The 15001-nt window shown below is 44.5% G+C and overlaps 1 protein-coding gene across 3 annotated transcripts in view; it reads left to right on the plus strand.

Moving 5' to 3' along the window:
• Positions 1 to 15001, plus strand: part of Cmss1 (cms1 ribosomal small subunit homolog) — a 311896-nt gene that overhangs the window by 270550 nt on the left and 26345 nt on the right. For all 3 annotated transcript variants that reach the window (XM_052159233.1, XM_052159234.1, XM_052159235.1), the window contains one exon: positions 8928 to 9007. In XM_052159233.1, the coding sequence (XP_052015193.1) occupies positions 8928 to 9007 (80 nt within the window). The remainder of the gene's footprint in view (positions 1 to 8927; positions 9008 to 15001) is intronic.

The following is a 15001-nucleotide window of genomic DNA, read 5'->3' on the forward strand; positions in this document are numbered from 1 at the left end:
TCTCCATGGCCTCTGCATCAGCTCCTGCTTCCTAACCTGCTTGAGTTCCAGTCCTGACTTCCTTTTGTGATGAACAGCAATGCAGAAGTATAAGCTGAATAAACCCTTTCCTCCCCAACTTTCTTCTTGGTCATGATGTTTGTGCAGGAATAGAAACCCTGACTACAACATCAGAGCTAGGAGGAGGGCAGTGGCTGAGACAGGAGTTCACTGGCTGCCTCGCATAGCCTACCCAGTGACCTCACGCTCAACAGGGGACACAAACACAAACAACACTGAAGATTAACCTCTGACATGTATGTGCACACACTCACACACATGATAAGTTCTCATCACCATCCCTTCACTTGTAGAGTAGTAATCCATGTTAACATAGAAATGAGCCCCTGTAGAGCACAGATACTAAACTAGACAGATGATGACTAATGCAGTGCTACTCTGTGTTTCTTACACATAAAACACAGCATAAGGGCATAGGTGCTGGCAGAGACCATTGGTTTGGGGAAGAGGGGAGCTACCTGTACCTTCTCCCTCAGATGTGTGATTGTTTAAAAAATCAGACCCCATAGACACGCATACCACTGGAAAGGAACTTAATTTACTTTCTGACTCAATGGGACAGTTTTGCATAATGAGTAGGGCTTTGGATTCATTCTGCCTGGGTCTGAATCCTGGCACTGTCAGCAGCCTTGCCTCAGTACAAGCAAATGTCCAGATATTTCAGGATTTAGCAAACCAGAAAGAAGCATGCAGCATTGAAGTTGAATCCATGTCACTTAAGCCAACGCATCCTTTTTTCCCTTAAGCTAAAAAGAAGGCATGTAGGCTGGGGGGGGGGGGATGTTTTATTGCAGGACAGAAAGAAAACCGATAATGGTTCTCCCTACAAAACCATCCCCTGATTCCTGTATGACCTACTCCTAATGTTTGTCACAAAGGTAGCAGAAGTCCTGAGGCCCCTGGGGTTGGGCACTGAAGGCCCTTCTCCCTGCCACTGAGCCTAGAGATGGGAGCACGGGAGTTCACAGGTAAGGCGAGGATCCTTTGTTCTTGACTTAAGCTGGTGGTTCACACAGAGCTTTTTCTGTGTGCATTTTGCATAAAGAATCACACTGAAGGAGCTGGAGAGATGGCTTGGTGGCTTAGAGCATTGCTGCTAAGACCCAAGCAAGTTCATTTCCCAGCACCCACTTCAAGTGTTGGCTTACAAACAGCCAACAGTACATCTAGTTCCAGGGGAGGCAACTCATTCTCCTGGGCTCTGTAAGCATCTTCATACATGTGGTACACACATACAAAATTAGTGTCTGTCTATCTATCTATCTATCTATCTATCTATCTATCTATCGCTCTGTCTATCTATCTATCTCTCTACCTGGCTATCTATCTATCTATCTATCTAATTTGAGGCAGGGTCCCTCTATGTTGCCCCAACTGTCCTGGAACACTGTGAAAACCAGGCTGGCCTGAGGCTCACAGAGATCCATCTGCCTCTGCCCCCCAAGTGCTAGGATCAAAGACATGTGCCACTATGCCAGACTTCACTTTTAGTTTGTTTGTTTTTTTTTAAGAGATACATAGTGTGCTGCTAAACTAGAGCAGTTAGCCCTTTTCAACAATACCCAAGGTTTAACTCGGCTGCCCTACAAGTGGCAGGAGAAGCATGTGCAGTTTCAGCCAGGTTTGCACTGAGGTGCTCTTGCTGGGACGCCGTCAGTCCCAGGACCCGGGAAGCAGTCTCAGTTCATGTTTTACTACCCTGCTCCAAATTTCTGGGTTTAAAGTTTCCTGTGGGAACACAGGGCATGTTTTGTAAACAAAACTCTAAATCTGTTGCTTAGGGACACCCCAGACTAAAAATAGAATCATTCCTGGACTGGAGATGAGAGTGTGGCTGCTGCCATTTGAAATGACAAAATAAATGGGGGCAGGAACTGCGCCGGCTCCCCTTCACTTCAGAGCACCACGATAGCTTGTGTGCATAGTACCAGCTCCTAGGCCCTTGTCCAAAGCATTTCTTCTATCAGATCTTTTAGAGGAAGAAGTGACCTCAAAGAGCTTAAGAGATAGAGAGCCCTAGATCTTGCCCAGTTCTTTGCTGTATATAAGAGAATATCCAGATAAAAGAGACAATGTAAGGTCCTGAGGGTGTGGGACACAGAGTGGCATAGGCTATCCCAGCATAAAGCCTGATAAATCACGGCCAGCCTTAAAAGACTTTGGGGCTCCTATATACTGACACACAGGCTGCAGACCTGTGTGGCCAGCCGTGGCAAGACTGGAGACCAGCCTGCTGTCTTGAACATCCTTCCCTGTGCTGGCACGATAGACCTGGACTTGAGTTTGCGGCTCTTCCTCCACCTCCTTCCCTGGGTCTCTGTGTCCCCAATGTCTTTATCCTGTTTTTCTTTTCCATTGAAAGTTGTCATGTAGCCACTGGCTAAGACAGTCTTAATTCTGCTTTCAGAAGGTCTTGTACAACTTGAGGGCAGTGGTAAGGGGCAGGTAGAAAACAAGAGCTAGAACTGTTAAAAGACTGTTTCTAGCATAATCTGAGTGAGATGCATCTACAGATAGCAATGGTTCTTTGTTGAGGGGGCCCAAATGGCTGCAAAGCCTCCTGTTTTAGTTACAGTGTATCCGTGTGTGTATCCGTGTGAACTGCTCTACGGATGGATGTGCAGCAGAGGCGATGAGAGCCTGGCACCTCCCTCATCGCAGGTCTCTCTTGGTGTCGCTGAGTGCCTCTTCATCCTTAGCATGGTTTTCGACTCTCTTGTCCCTCCCCTTCCCCTCACCGTGTCCCGTGTGGCTGAAGTGCCCTGAGGCCTTCACAGAGTTCATTCTCCAGGTTCATTCTTCCGGATGTGGGAATGCGTGATTGTTCAGTGATGCTGGTGGGAGTCTCTTAATGAGCTGGGAACATGGTTCTTGAAGAGACTTCTGAGCCCTGGTTCTCCTAGCCAAGTAAAACAAGCCGGCTCCAAGGGATGAGTAATTTTAGTGAAACGCTTTAGAGCGTTTAAGGCTCTATACACAGCATGACTTTTAGTTTAGATGATGTAGCTTTCCCAGAGAAGCCAAACACTTCAAGAACTATAGAAGAATCATTACAACTCCCCACATGAAAAAGAGTCAGAGCACATTTGTAAGGGAGCAATTCAACAGGAAGCTATAAAGGGTTCCTGAACTGCCGTGTGCCAGTATTCCTAGGTTGTGTATAATTTACAAATTGTTAGAATTACTATTAAAAACGGGCAAGTTCAGAAGGCAGTGAGATGATCCTGTGCGAGAGTGATTGATAGTAAGTGTTCTTAAACAGAAAAGTTCTAAAAAAAAAATTAAAAAATATCCACACACATACACAAGTTCACCAGCACCCAGGAGACTAAACCAGAGTCCTCTCTAGGTAGTTGAGCAGTTATGAGCAATCGTTGCCTCTTGTAAAGGTTCTGGGTTCTGTTTCTAGCGCCCATATGACAGGTCAAAACCATCTGTAACTCCAGTTCCTGGAACCACTGGCCCAAGTTATACACATGACACACATTCACACATGCAGGAAAAAAATCATATATATATATGGGAGAGAGAGAGAGAGAGAGAGAGAGAGAGAGAGAGAGAGAGAGAGAGAGAGATAAGCAAGAGAGACACTAAGGTAGGGAGATTGTGAGTTTGAGACCAGGCTGAGATGAATAATAATTTTGAACAATACTGGATTACTGTAAAGTTTATTGGGACACCACTACTTGGGTTCATTCTACTTTGCCTACAACTTCTTATACGCAGTTGCAGGTTTAAGCAACACCAACAGTGGCCATCACTACCGTGCTGGGAGTTTTTCTATCAACTTGACAAAAGCTAGGGTCATCTGGCAAGAGGGAACATCAATTAACTGAATGCATGCCTCCGTCAGATTGGCCTTTGGGGAAATCTGTAGGTACTTTTCTTAATTAATGGTTACATGGGAAGGCCCATCTCACCGTGGGTCATCCTGGGCAAACGATCATGACTTGTGTAAGAAAACAAGCTGGGTAAGCCATGGAGCACGCCAGTAAGTGTCCCTCCATGGCCACTCCCCAGTTCCTGCTTCTAGGTTCCTGCCCTGAATTCCTTTCGTGATGAACTACAACTATAAGCTGAAGTAAACCCTTTCCTCTCCAAGTTGCTTTTGATCATAGTATTTTTACCATGGTGATAAACAACCCCAGCTAACACAGCTGCCCTGCAGCCCAGCACCTGCTCTCTGAATGCTCCATTGCCTGCAGTCTGCAGGTTCCTGAACAAGACAATACAGAAAATCAGTTGTAATAACCATATATGAATGTACTAGAGTGCCTTACGGGATGTGGTCCACCTGGTGCAACAATGGCTGTCTACCAGCACAAAGCCCAAGCGGCCAGAGCTCAGCCCACAAGCCTGGATGTCTCAGCTGGTCTTCAGTATATGCCAGAATCCCAGAGTAGGCTCTCCTGCCAGTGAGAACAAGCGGGCAACGAGCAGAAACTTCCTTCTTCCATGTTCTTGATACAGACCGTCTCCAGAAGGGACGGCCCAGATTAAAGGTGGATCCTCCCACCTCAAAGGAGCCGGAGTCAAAAATGGGTCTTCCAACTTCATTGATCTAATGGAGGAAAATCCCTCACAGCTGTACCAGGTTGCTTGAGTGTTAGTTAATTCCAGAGGTGGTCAAGTTGACAACCAAGAGCAGCCATCGCAGTTGGAAAGGGTGATTTTAATTAGCCTTCTTTCACAACCTTTCTTTCTTTTTTTTGGATTTTTGGATTTGGTTTTTTCGAGACAGGGTTTCTCTGTATAGCCCTGGCTGTCCTGGAACTCACTCTGTAGACCAGGCTGGCCTTGAACTCAGAAATCCGCCTGCCTCTGCCTCCCGGAGTGCTGGGATTACAGACGTGCGCCACCACCGCCCTGCTCTTTCACAACCTTTTAAAGGGCACTGTCAGCATCGCTCCTAAGGCCTGGATGCTGGGAGACTGGACTTTCCATACTGTCCATATAGAGATAAGGCAAGCACAGAGGGAAAGCGGAGCCATCTTCTGTTTGTAATTGATACTGTTGCTATGGGTCGAAAACGGACGTTGTCCTTGCCTCCTCCTTTGGAAAAATTCAACCAATCCCATCTGGCTGTGTGGTTTTGAATTAGTCCCCAGGAAGCCGGGGAAATGCAGCCCTGTCCTGGCGCCTCTGCCGCACAGGCTGAATGACCCACTGGGACTGAGTGGGACAGGCCTGGCGTCACCCCAGTCCCAGCAGCCCTCAAGAGCTGGCTAGCTTGGACGGCTGCACTTCGCTTTCGCCGTTCCCCTAATGGAAATCACAGAGCTGCCGTCCTTACTGCAGAAGAGCAGTTTCCTCTTTGGAACCGAAAAATGTCAGACTAAGGAAACAGCTAATGTGTTCAAGCCACGGCGACAAGATGACCTCATTTTGAGTTAAAGATTTCAAAAGATGAAATAATTTTTGGAACCAGAAGTAACTCAGATTCAGAGTATTTGATTAATAAGATATTTTTAATATTTCCCATGGGCATACAGACTTTTAAGTATATTACCTATTTTTCAACTAGATTAGCCAAACAGACTATATTCTGCAGCTAGCAAATTCTAAGGAATGGAAAAATATAGAGTTCATAACTTTACCCCCTCTCTGTTTATTTGTAGGTCGTTCTTTTTATCTCAAAGTCTCTGTTAAAGCTAACAATAGTATATGAAAATATTTGTATTAGAAATTTAACATTTTCATAAAGACTGTGGGCCGGAGAAATGGCTCAGCTGTTAAGAGCATTGGCTGCTCTTAGAGACGATGTGAGTTCAGTTCCCAGCACCCACATGGTGGCTCACACCATCCATAATTCCACTTACAGGACATCTGCCCTTTCTCTGACCTCCTTCCAACTCAGATATGTGCAGACAGACAGAAAGACAAACCTCGTATACATAAAAGGTTTTAAAATGTAAATAAGATGTTTTTAATAATATGAATACTATGGGCTCTTATGCATATTCACAGACACGTGTAGTTCAGGTAGAGAGAAATCCTAACATATATTGAATACCATCACAAGCCAGGAGGCAGAATAAAATTATGTGCTAAGCTACATGTTAAGGGCTAGAAACCACGTGGGAAGATGGGCAGAAACGAGAGGAAAGGGCTGTAGAGTCAGGCTGTGAGACCCACTGAAGGATCTCAGTTAAAGGCAGGATGGAAGAGAAGAAACTGAGGCCCCAGCGATAAAACCCAGTGTGAAAATTTGTGCATGAAAGATGAGCTTCAGTGCCTGGATTTTTTTTATTTTAATGTGAGAAATCATGTGGTCTGCAAACCGGTGTCGCTGGGCCTTTTCCCATTGTGTATGCTGTTTATTTCCTTTTCTTGCCAGATTGTACTTTGTCAAACAAAACTGAGGAAAACAAGCATCCTCTGAGTCTGAAAGGGAGAGGAACGGGGAGAGGGAAGAGAGGAGGAAGAAGAGGAGAGAGAGAGAGAAAGAGAGAGGGGGGGTAAAGAGGGGGGGAGAGAGAGAGAGATTCTCTGGTAAAGCTGTGCTGGTTAGTTTTTTTGTCAATTTGACAAAAGCTAGAGTTATCTGGGTAGAGGGAAGCTCAGTTTCAGAATGGTCTTCATCAGATTGCCTCTAGGCCAGCTTGTGGCGGCACCTGTTCTGCATTAATGGTGAGTGGGAGGACGCAGGCCACCGTGGACATTGCCACCCCTGGGTAGCTGATCCTCGATCCGAGGAGGCACAGCGAACATGCTGAGCAGACGGTGAGAGCCAGTCAGTAAGCACAGTTCCCTCGTGGATGCTGCCCGGTTCTGGCTTCCAGGTTTCCGCCTTGATTTCCTGCCCTGGATCCTTCAATTGTATATTATAAGTTGTAAGTTAAGAGTTGTAAGCTGGGGGAAGAAGAAGAAAAAAGCTTTGCTCCCTGAGCTGGTTTTGGTCAGCATTTTATTATAATAGAAACCTAACTAAGACAACTCTCAGCTCTTTTTTTTTTTTTTTTTTGGTTTACATATTTTTATTATTATTTTTATTCAATATATTATTTATTTACATTTCAAATGATTTCCCCTTTTCTGGCTCCCCACTCCCCAAAAGTCCCATAAGCCCTCTTCCCTCACTCTGTTCCCCCATCCACCCCTTCCCACTTCCCTGTTCCGGTATTGCCCTATACTGCTACACTGAGTCTTTCCATAACCAGGGGCCACTCCTTCCTTCTTCTTGGACATCATTTAATATGTGGATTATGTCTGGGTATTCCAAGTTTCTAGGCTAATATCCGCCTATCAGTGAGTGCATACCATGAGTGATCTTTTGAGACTGGGTTACCTCACTTAGGATGAGGTTCTCCAGCTCCATCCATTTGTCTAAGAATTTGATGAATTCATTGTTTCTAATGGCTGAAGAGTACTCCATTGTGTACCACATTTTTGGTATCCATTCCTCCGTTGAGGGACATCTGGGTTCTTTCTAGCTTCTGGCTATTATAAATAGGGCTGCTTTGAACATAGTGGAGCATGTATCCTTATTACATGCTGGGGTAGGACCCATCTAGCTTTCCTTATTACCAATAGCTGTATGTTCTGTCTTCTTCTAGCCCCTTGAACTTGCCAATGCTGTCATATTTGGTTTAAGTTTCTTACAAACCACAGACAGCCTTGTCATATTTTAAAATCTGTTCTATTAGTCTTTCTCTTTGAATTGGTACATTTACACCATTCGCTTTTTTTAAAGTTTTGTTTTTCTCTTCTTTCTGAGTGTTTATGTGTTTATCTGCACGCGTGTGCCCGTGCTCTCATAGAACAGAAGAGGGCATCAGGTCTCCTGGAGCAAGAGCTACAGATGGCAGTGAGCCACTGAGTGTGGGTGCTGAGAACTGAACGCAGGAGCTGTGAACCGCTGAGCCATCGCTTCAGGCCCTACACCATTTGTAATGTAGTGACTGATATGTGGGAGGGTAATCTATACCCTGTAGTGATGTTCTTCAGAGGTTGCTGCCCTGAATTATTAGAACAGATAAGTCTGACCCTACTGCTCCTCAGTTGTGGAAAGTGCTAGCTCTGTTTTGTATCCTCACTTTAAGGAGTATAAATAGGAAACTGCTGACTCCCCACTGGTTTGCCTCCAGTATCCGTCCAGTGGGATGGGAAAAACAACTCTTTTACAACACGGGAATTTAGAAGCAAGGTGTCTCTGTTGGTGTTGCAGAGGTAGATGAAGAACCCATCACTGGATCACTGGGGGTGCGGGGACGGGGGGAACTCGCAGCTCCCTCCCTGATCATCTCAGAAGATACCCTCGTGGTAGGTGGAAAGGAATTTAAGGCATCTTTACAGCCTACTTACATTAGAGTCTAGGTCTTTGGTGATAGGGGTGGGAACATTTTTCTGAAGCATTTCATTTAGCTTAAGAAAAGTAGGTATTGTATAAAAGCTTTCATTCCTTCAAAACCTATCCTTGAGGGGGTAGGGGCTAGCTGTACTGATCAAACACACACCCCAGAGCCTCCTTTTGAAAACTGTTGCATCACATCTCACCACCACCACCAAAAACACAGTCTCTCTTTGTAGTCCTGGCTGTCCTGGAGCTCACGGTGTAGAGCAAGCTAGCCTCAAACTCTTAGAGTTGCTTCCTCCTCTGCCTCCTAAATAACTGGGAATAAATGTGTGCACACCCTACCCCTACCCCGCCCTTTATTGGGCCATTTCCTAATCACACCACAGTGGACATTTCAGACCCAAACTAAGACTAGCATCTGAATGCTTCAGTCTGTCTCCAACTCAGATAATTTCCTTTCAAGTCAATTTCTAGAGAAAGAATTATGAAGCCAAAAGATTAAACCTCCAAGCCAATCCTACCAAGGTTGCATTGAATCATCTCTAATTTTGAACTTTGTATCCCCTTTCAGAGCTGTCAGGTGGTGAGGAAGGAGGAGACACGGAAATGACGCAGCAGGACACAGTTCCGGTTCCTGAGAAAACCCAACAGGTAATAGTCACTGTGAGCATCACAGCACTTGGCTCTGATGTCACCCTACAGCCACTCCACACCATTTTCTTGAACCTAATGAAAGCTGTTGCGATTGAGGAAGCTTTTACTGTCTTTGCCCATCAAGAGACCATGTTTTCCTAACTCTAAACCAGTGAGGTTTGTCTTCCCGTTTGTTTTTTATGTTTTAGTGGGAAAAATAAAATGTATGTAAGTGTCTGGAGAGAAGCTTCAGTAGTTAAGAACACTTGTTCTTACAGAGTTCCCAGATCTCACACGGTGGTTCCCTGCGTCTATGATGCTAGTTCCAGGGCATACAACTCCCTCTGGACTACTTGGGCAGCAGGCGTGCATGTGGTGCACATACAGACACGCAGGCAAGCACTCATACAGATAAACAAATATAAGAAAATGTATACCATATAAACAATTATGTTGACCTAGGTAAGAGTTCAGCCTTGTTCTTCTGGACATAGGCCTTCTAAGACAACCGACAGCACAAGGAGATGGAGCATTCCCATGCACACAAAAGCAATACTATAGTCCCAGTTGGTGTCGCCATGATACTGCTGTGTACAGAGGTCCCTTGGAGTCTTGAGGCCTAGTCTCCCCTCTCAGATCTGGTGTAACTTCCTGCCGTAGATACCTCCCAGAGAGGCTCCACATGGACATTAGGGGCTCAGATAGCCTCTCTTTTCTAGACTGCCATGCCCTCATCCCTCTGATACTCCTGTGGCTCCCTGTGCACTCTCTTCTTTTGATTCTTCCTGTAGAATTCACCCTTACTTTGCTTGAACTGAACCTCACACTTGTTTTACTGGGTCCATACCTCCAGTGTTCCAGTTTGTTGTTTGTTTGTTTGTTGTTTGTTTGAGACAGCGTTTCTCTGTGTATACCTGGCTGTCCCTTTGTAATCCAGGCTAGTCAGGGGACCACCTGCCTCTGCCCCTGAGTGTAGGTGCTAAAGGCATGCACCACCACACCCATGTGCTACTCTCTATCTGAGCATTTTTTCATACTTTTTTTCATCTATATTTCCAAAGTCTAAAATTCTTCATTCTTGTTAAAACAAGAAATGGTCACTTAAAACATGTTTATTCTCTGTTTCTGTTATCTGCTTTAGATAAATGGGTCCGATGTTACATCTTTGATCAGATACCACTCAGGTTGTGGTCTGAGCAGGATTTCTACTGAAGAATTTCTGAAGCTTTTGCCTCAGTTCTCTCTACAAGAACTCAGTGCATTGGCACTGGCTTCCTCAGTTCCTCAAACGTGCTGAGCAAGAATCCTTAACTCTGAAGACTTCTTTATGACACTGGCTTGGAGTCGATGCCTTATTATTCTACTGTTTTCTGTTAGACTACCTTCAAAGGGGAGAATCACGGGGGGGCCTGAAGACACTGCAGGATGATCTGGAATGGGCTGAACTCCTACATTTCTTTTCAACCTATGAAGCTAAAGGAGCAGCATAGCCAACAACAGTGGTGGAATGGGCCTATGTCGTTTTTGTTCACAAAGGGGAGACAAGGAAATAGGCACAAGGAGTCATTGTTCAGAGGAACAGTTTGACAGTGTTTGTTTCTTTTTTATTTTTATTATATTTGTTTGGTGGTGGTGGTGGTGGTGGTGGTGGTGGTGGTGGTGGTGGGTGTACATACCACAGCATTGAGGATGGAGGTCAGAGGATAGCTTGCAAATCACTTCTTTCCTTCCTTCATGTGGGTTCAGAGGATTGAGCTCAGGTCATCAGGCTGAATTCCTCAACTAAGTAGCGAGGCCCCGGAATAATTCTTCATGCCTTTGTTCTGCTTGCGTTATTTTTTCATATAAAGTAACTTGTATTTACAGCTGAGCAGTGTTTCTTGTCTACTTCCTGACCAGAGTCTAAGGATCACAAGAGCTCTCTTCAGTATATCCCTCTGTCCCTGTTAACCCAAGCTAGTGATGCTAGGAGCTATGTGAATCGCTGGTGGTTAGTCCACAGGTAGAAGCAAGTTATTTCCCCATAAACCCATAAAAGGCCCTTCCTGAAACATCAGAGAGACCATATAAACATATGGTCTGGGGGACAGACAAATCCGTGAAGTAATACCCCTAATTTTATTAAAGGGTTCCTATGTAACTGAGTAATGCATAAGTTCTCCTTTACCCGTGCTTTTCTTCTTCATGGTTTTAAGTGGATAAATCTAGAATAAATTATATATTTTTTCTCCAAACATCATATTTTTTATCATATTCACCCTCAATTTCCCCCGAACCCTTCTCATATCCACCTCCTCTCTTCTTCTATCTATCCTCTCTTCTGTCTTTATTTTTATTAAAAATAAAAAATAAAATAGCCCTACCAAGCCAGTTTGTATTGCCCGTATACTCATGGAAGTGGCACAGTCTACTCCATGGTCAGTCCTCCTGGGAACACATCTTAAGGAAAATTCATTCTCCCTCCACCAGAAACCATCAGCTGTCAGTAGCTCCTCAGTTAGGGGTTGAGGCTTATGAACCCACCCTCAATGCTAGAGTGCTGGCCTGCTTAATCTGGTGCAGACAACCACAGTATGTGTGAATTCATGAGCACAGCGGTCCTATGTGTCTGGAAGACACTGTTTTACTGTAGTTCTCCATGATCTCTGGCTCTTAATAATCTTCCTGTCTCCTCTTCCATGGTGATGTCCCCAAGCCTTAGGGCTAGTGACACCATCCCATTTGTGGCCAAGCACTCAATAAACACTCATTCTCTGCACTTTGACCAATTGTAAATTTCTGAATTAATCACCATCTTCTGCACAGAGATGCTTCTCTGATGAGGTCTGAGAGCCCCACTAACCCGTGTTATTGATTTATTAATTTAGGGAACACTTTGATGTTTTGTCCATTTACCAACATAATAGAACTAGGTCCACTCTTGTAGAACTAGGTCCACTCTTGGGGTCTGTGAGCTCCACAGTTATACCTCTAAGTAATAAACCATTCCAAGGAACAAGATGAACTACCGTGCCAACTCTTCATTCACCGTGTGAACCATCACTTTGTCTGGTGATGTCCATACATCAGTGCAGTATATACTTCCTGACCATCTTTTACTAGCTGGCTCGGTTTTCCCATGGACGGTGGTGACAACACACTGCTTGTGTTGTGGTGCCCCTTACAGAGAACCTAACATGCACCACAATGTCTGTGCCACCCACCTCACATCACACAGACCTTATATCATCATCTCACATCCAAGATGAGAAAGACCACAGTTACATAACTACCTCATTTTGTTATTATTTTAATCTAACTGTGCCTACTTTTAAACTTTAATTATATACAATTTAAAAAAATTAAAACAAAAAAAAAAAAAAAACCAAACCAAGTATATCCTGAGTTTGGTACTGCCCTTCGCCCTTTGGTTTTGAAGGCTAGCTTTTCTGGATGTGGTAATCTGGCTTGACGATTGTTTGTCTTCAGGGCGTCTTTGCTTTCCTTCCATGCCATCCTTGATCTTTGAGTGTCTGCTTAGAGAGCTTTGGTTATTCTGATGGGTTGCCTTTTCTATGAGTTTAAAGCTTTCGATCTCATTTTTCCTTTGACACTGCTCTTGTTCAGTATCCTTGCTATGCTAATAAGCCTGTGCTGATGAAGTTTCTTTCCCAGTCATAACTGTGAGAGTTCTCAGAAGCCTCCTGTGTCTGGATATTAATCTCCTTCCCAGGATTTAGGGATTTTCCCTTATTCGATCTGTTTTCTGTTTGTCATGGCCTCCCTCTTCTATATTGATGGCACCCAGGGGACTTTGTCTTCTGTGTTCTTGCATGAATCCTTGCATTCTTCAATGTTGCCTTTAACCCCTGACATTCTGTCTTCCACTTGATCTCATCTACTTATGAGACTCTTCTGAGTTATTTGACCTGTTGAGCTTTTCTCTCCCAAATTTATGATGTTCTTTAAAATCTCTTTATTGAATTGCTCTTTAAGATCCTGCATTATCTTTTTTTATTTCACTAAGATGTTTGTTTGTATACGCTTTGAATTCATAAGTCATCCTTAAAATAATCACGTGAATTCTTTTTTTTTAATTTATTATATGTAAGTACACCGTAGCTGTCTTCAGGCATATCAGAAGAGGACATCAGATCTTGTTACGAATGGTTGTGAGCCACTATGTGGTTGCTTGGATTTGAACTTAGGACCTTTGGAAGAGCAGCCAGTGCTCTTAACTGCTGAGCCATCTCTCTAGCCCCCCAATGTGAATTCTTTGTCTAGACTTTTTCCCACTTTGTTGTTGGCAGGCCTTAAATCCACTCAGGAAGCTGTTCATTAGACCCACAGTAGTCATCCCATCTAATCTGGCATGTAGTGATGGCAGTGGACTTAGGGGTTTCAGAATGTCAGGGGCCTCCCTGGACAACAACCGATATGAAGGGGGCCTACCCTTGGCACCGGGACTTTCAATTCTCAGACAACCTTTGACCCTTTCCACCCATGCAAGGTGCCTTCCGTACTTAAACTCTCTAGCCATTGTTTTAATAATGTATTCTTTCTTTCAATCAGCTAAGCCTCAGTAGGGTTGTCAGGTAAGTGGTAATACTATTGTATCTGGTTGTACATGTCATCAAGGAATGGCACTATTTGAGGATTAGGAGGTATGGGCTTGCTGGAGAAAGTATGTCACTAGGGATGTGGGCCTTGAGGCTTCAAAAGTTCAAATCAAGCTGTCCAAATCTCTGTCCCTGTCTCTGTCTCCCTCCCTCCCTGCCCTCACTACTGTCCCCTATGGATCAGGATGTTGCCATGCTCCCCACCACGATGACAATGGACTAAACCTCTGGAACTATAAACAAGGCCCCAATTACATGCCTTGGTCATGGTGTCTCTTCACAGCAGTACAACAGTGGCCAAGACTCTGTTGGCTCTGCTGCGACCAGACGTGACATGACTCCAATGAGCAGCCTCTTATGGCCCCTGATGGCAGATGGCTCGTACTTTGGTAAGGGCATCTGCTTCCTGATTTGCAGAGAGATCAATGGGCTGTTGGCCTCCATGTAGACAACTGCTCGGGATCCTGATTCCTGTTGTCCTCCGGTATATATCTCCTTTTACATCTCATTTTCCCATGGTAGCCAATTCGGAACCTGCCAGTTCTCTTTCCCACTGGACAACCCATGAATTGAAGTCACTAAGTACAGTCCAACCGTCAGGACAGTTTATCACAGGCCAACTCTCAGAACTGCTACTACCTAGTGCTCTAAACTCGGCAGACTGGCTACTTTTACTTTCTCGTGCCTCCAGTCATGTAATCTCTGTGATCCTTGCATTACTATAGCCACTCATTCCTGTTCTGTGCTCCTACTCATGCAGTCCACGTAACCTCCATCTGCAGAGATGGGTGATCTCCTTTCCCACAGTGTACGAAGGTTAGCTGTTTGTTCAATTATTAGAGGGAGCTCAATGGCTTGAACAAGACATCCTGCATGGCATTGGAGATAGAGCTTGTAGATACTGTACCACATTGCTGTAAATAAGCAGGCCACCATTATAGGATTTGATTCTGTGCTATCTCATAAAAAGCCTTTGCTGAAGACCTTCAATCTTACCCTTTCTTGGATAAGTTCTTTGTGTTGTTACTGAGGTGGGGCCAGTGGTGGATTCTACCTGTTGTAGTGCCTTCTATACAGCCAGCCTTTGTTTTTCTAGCATTGCATAATGAATTTTGCCCTGTCCATGCCTGATATTAGAACTCCATTGGAACCATTTGCTCTGGTTGTTTTGCCATAGCACCCATATGTACATTTCTGCGCTTCTGGTAACTCTCACATAAAAGGACATTGGCAATAGAACATTCAGATGTTTTCTTGTCCTATTAGGATCTTAATCTGCTCAGAAGCCTCGTGAGAACATTTTGTCACAATCCCATATGGCAACTCTGTTATCAAGTTTTCAGAGGATGAAGATTTGGACAAGAAGGGGTGTGAAGGATTCCATAAGTCCCAAGAGCTACAGTTATTTTACATT

Source organism: Apodemus sylvaticus, chromosome 15 (assembly GCF_947179515.1).
Source record: "Apodemus sylvaticus chromosome 15, mApoSyl1.1, whole genome shotgun sequence".
Taxonomy (NCBI): Eukaryota; Metazoa; Chordata; class Mammalia; order Rodentia; family Muridae; genus Apodemus; species Apodemus sylvaticus.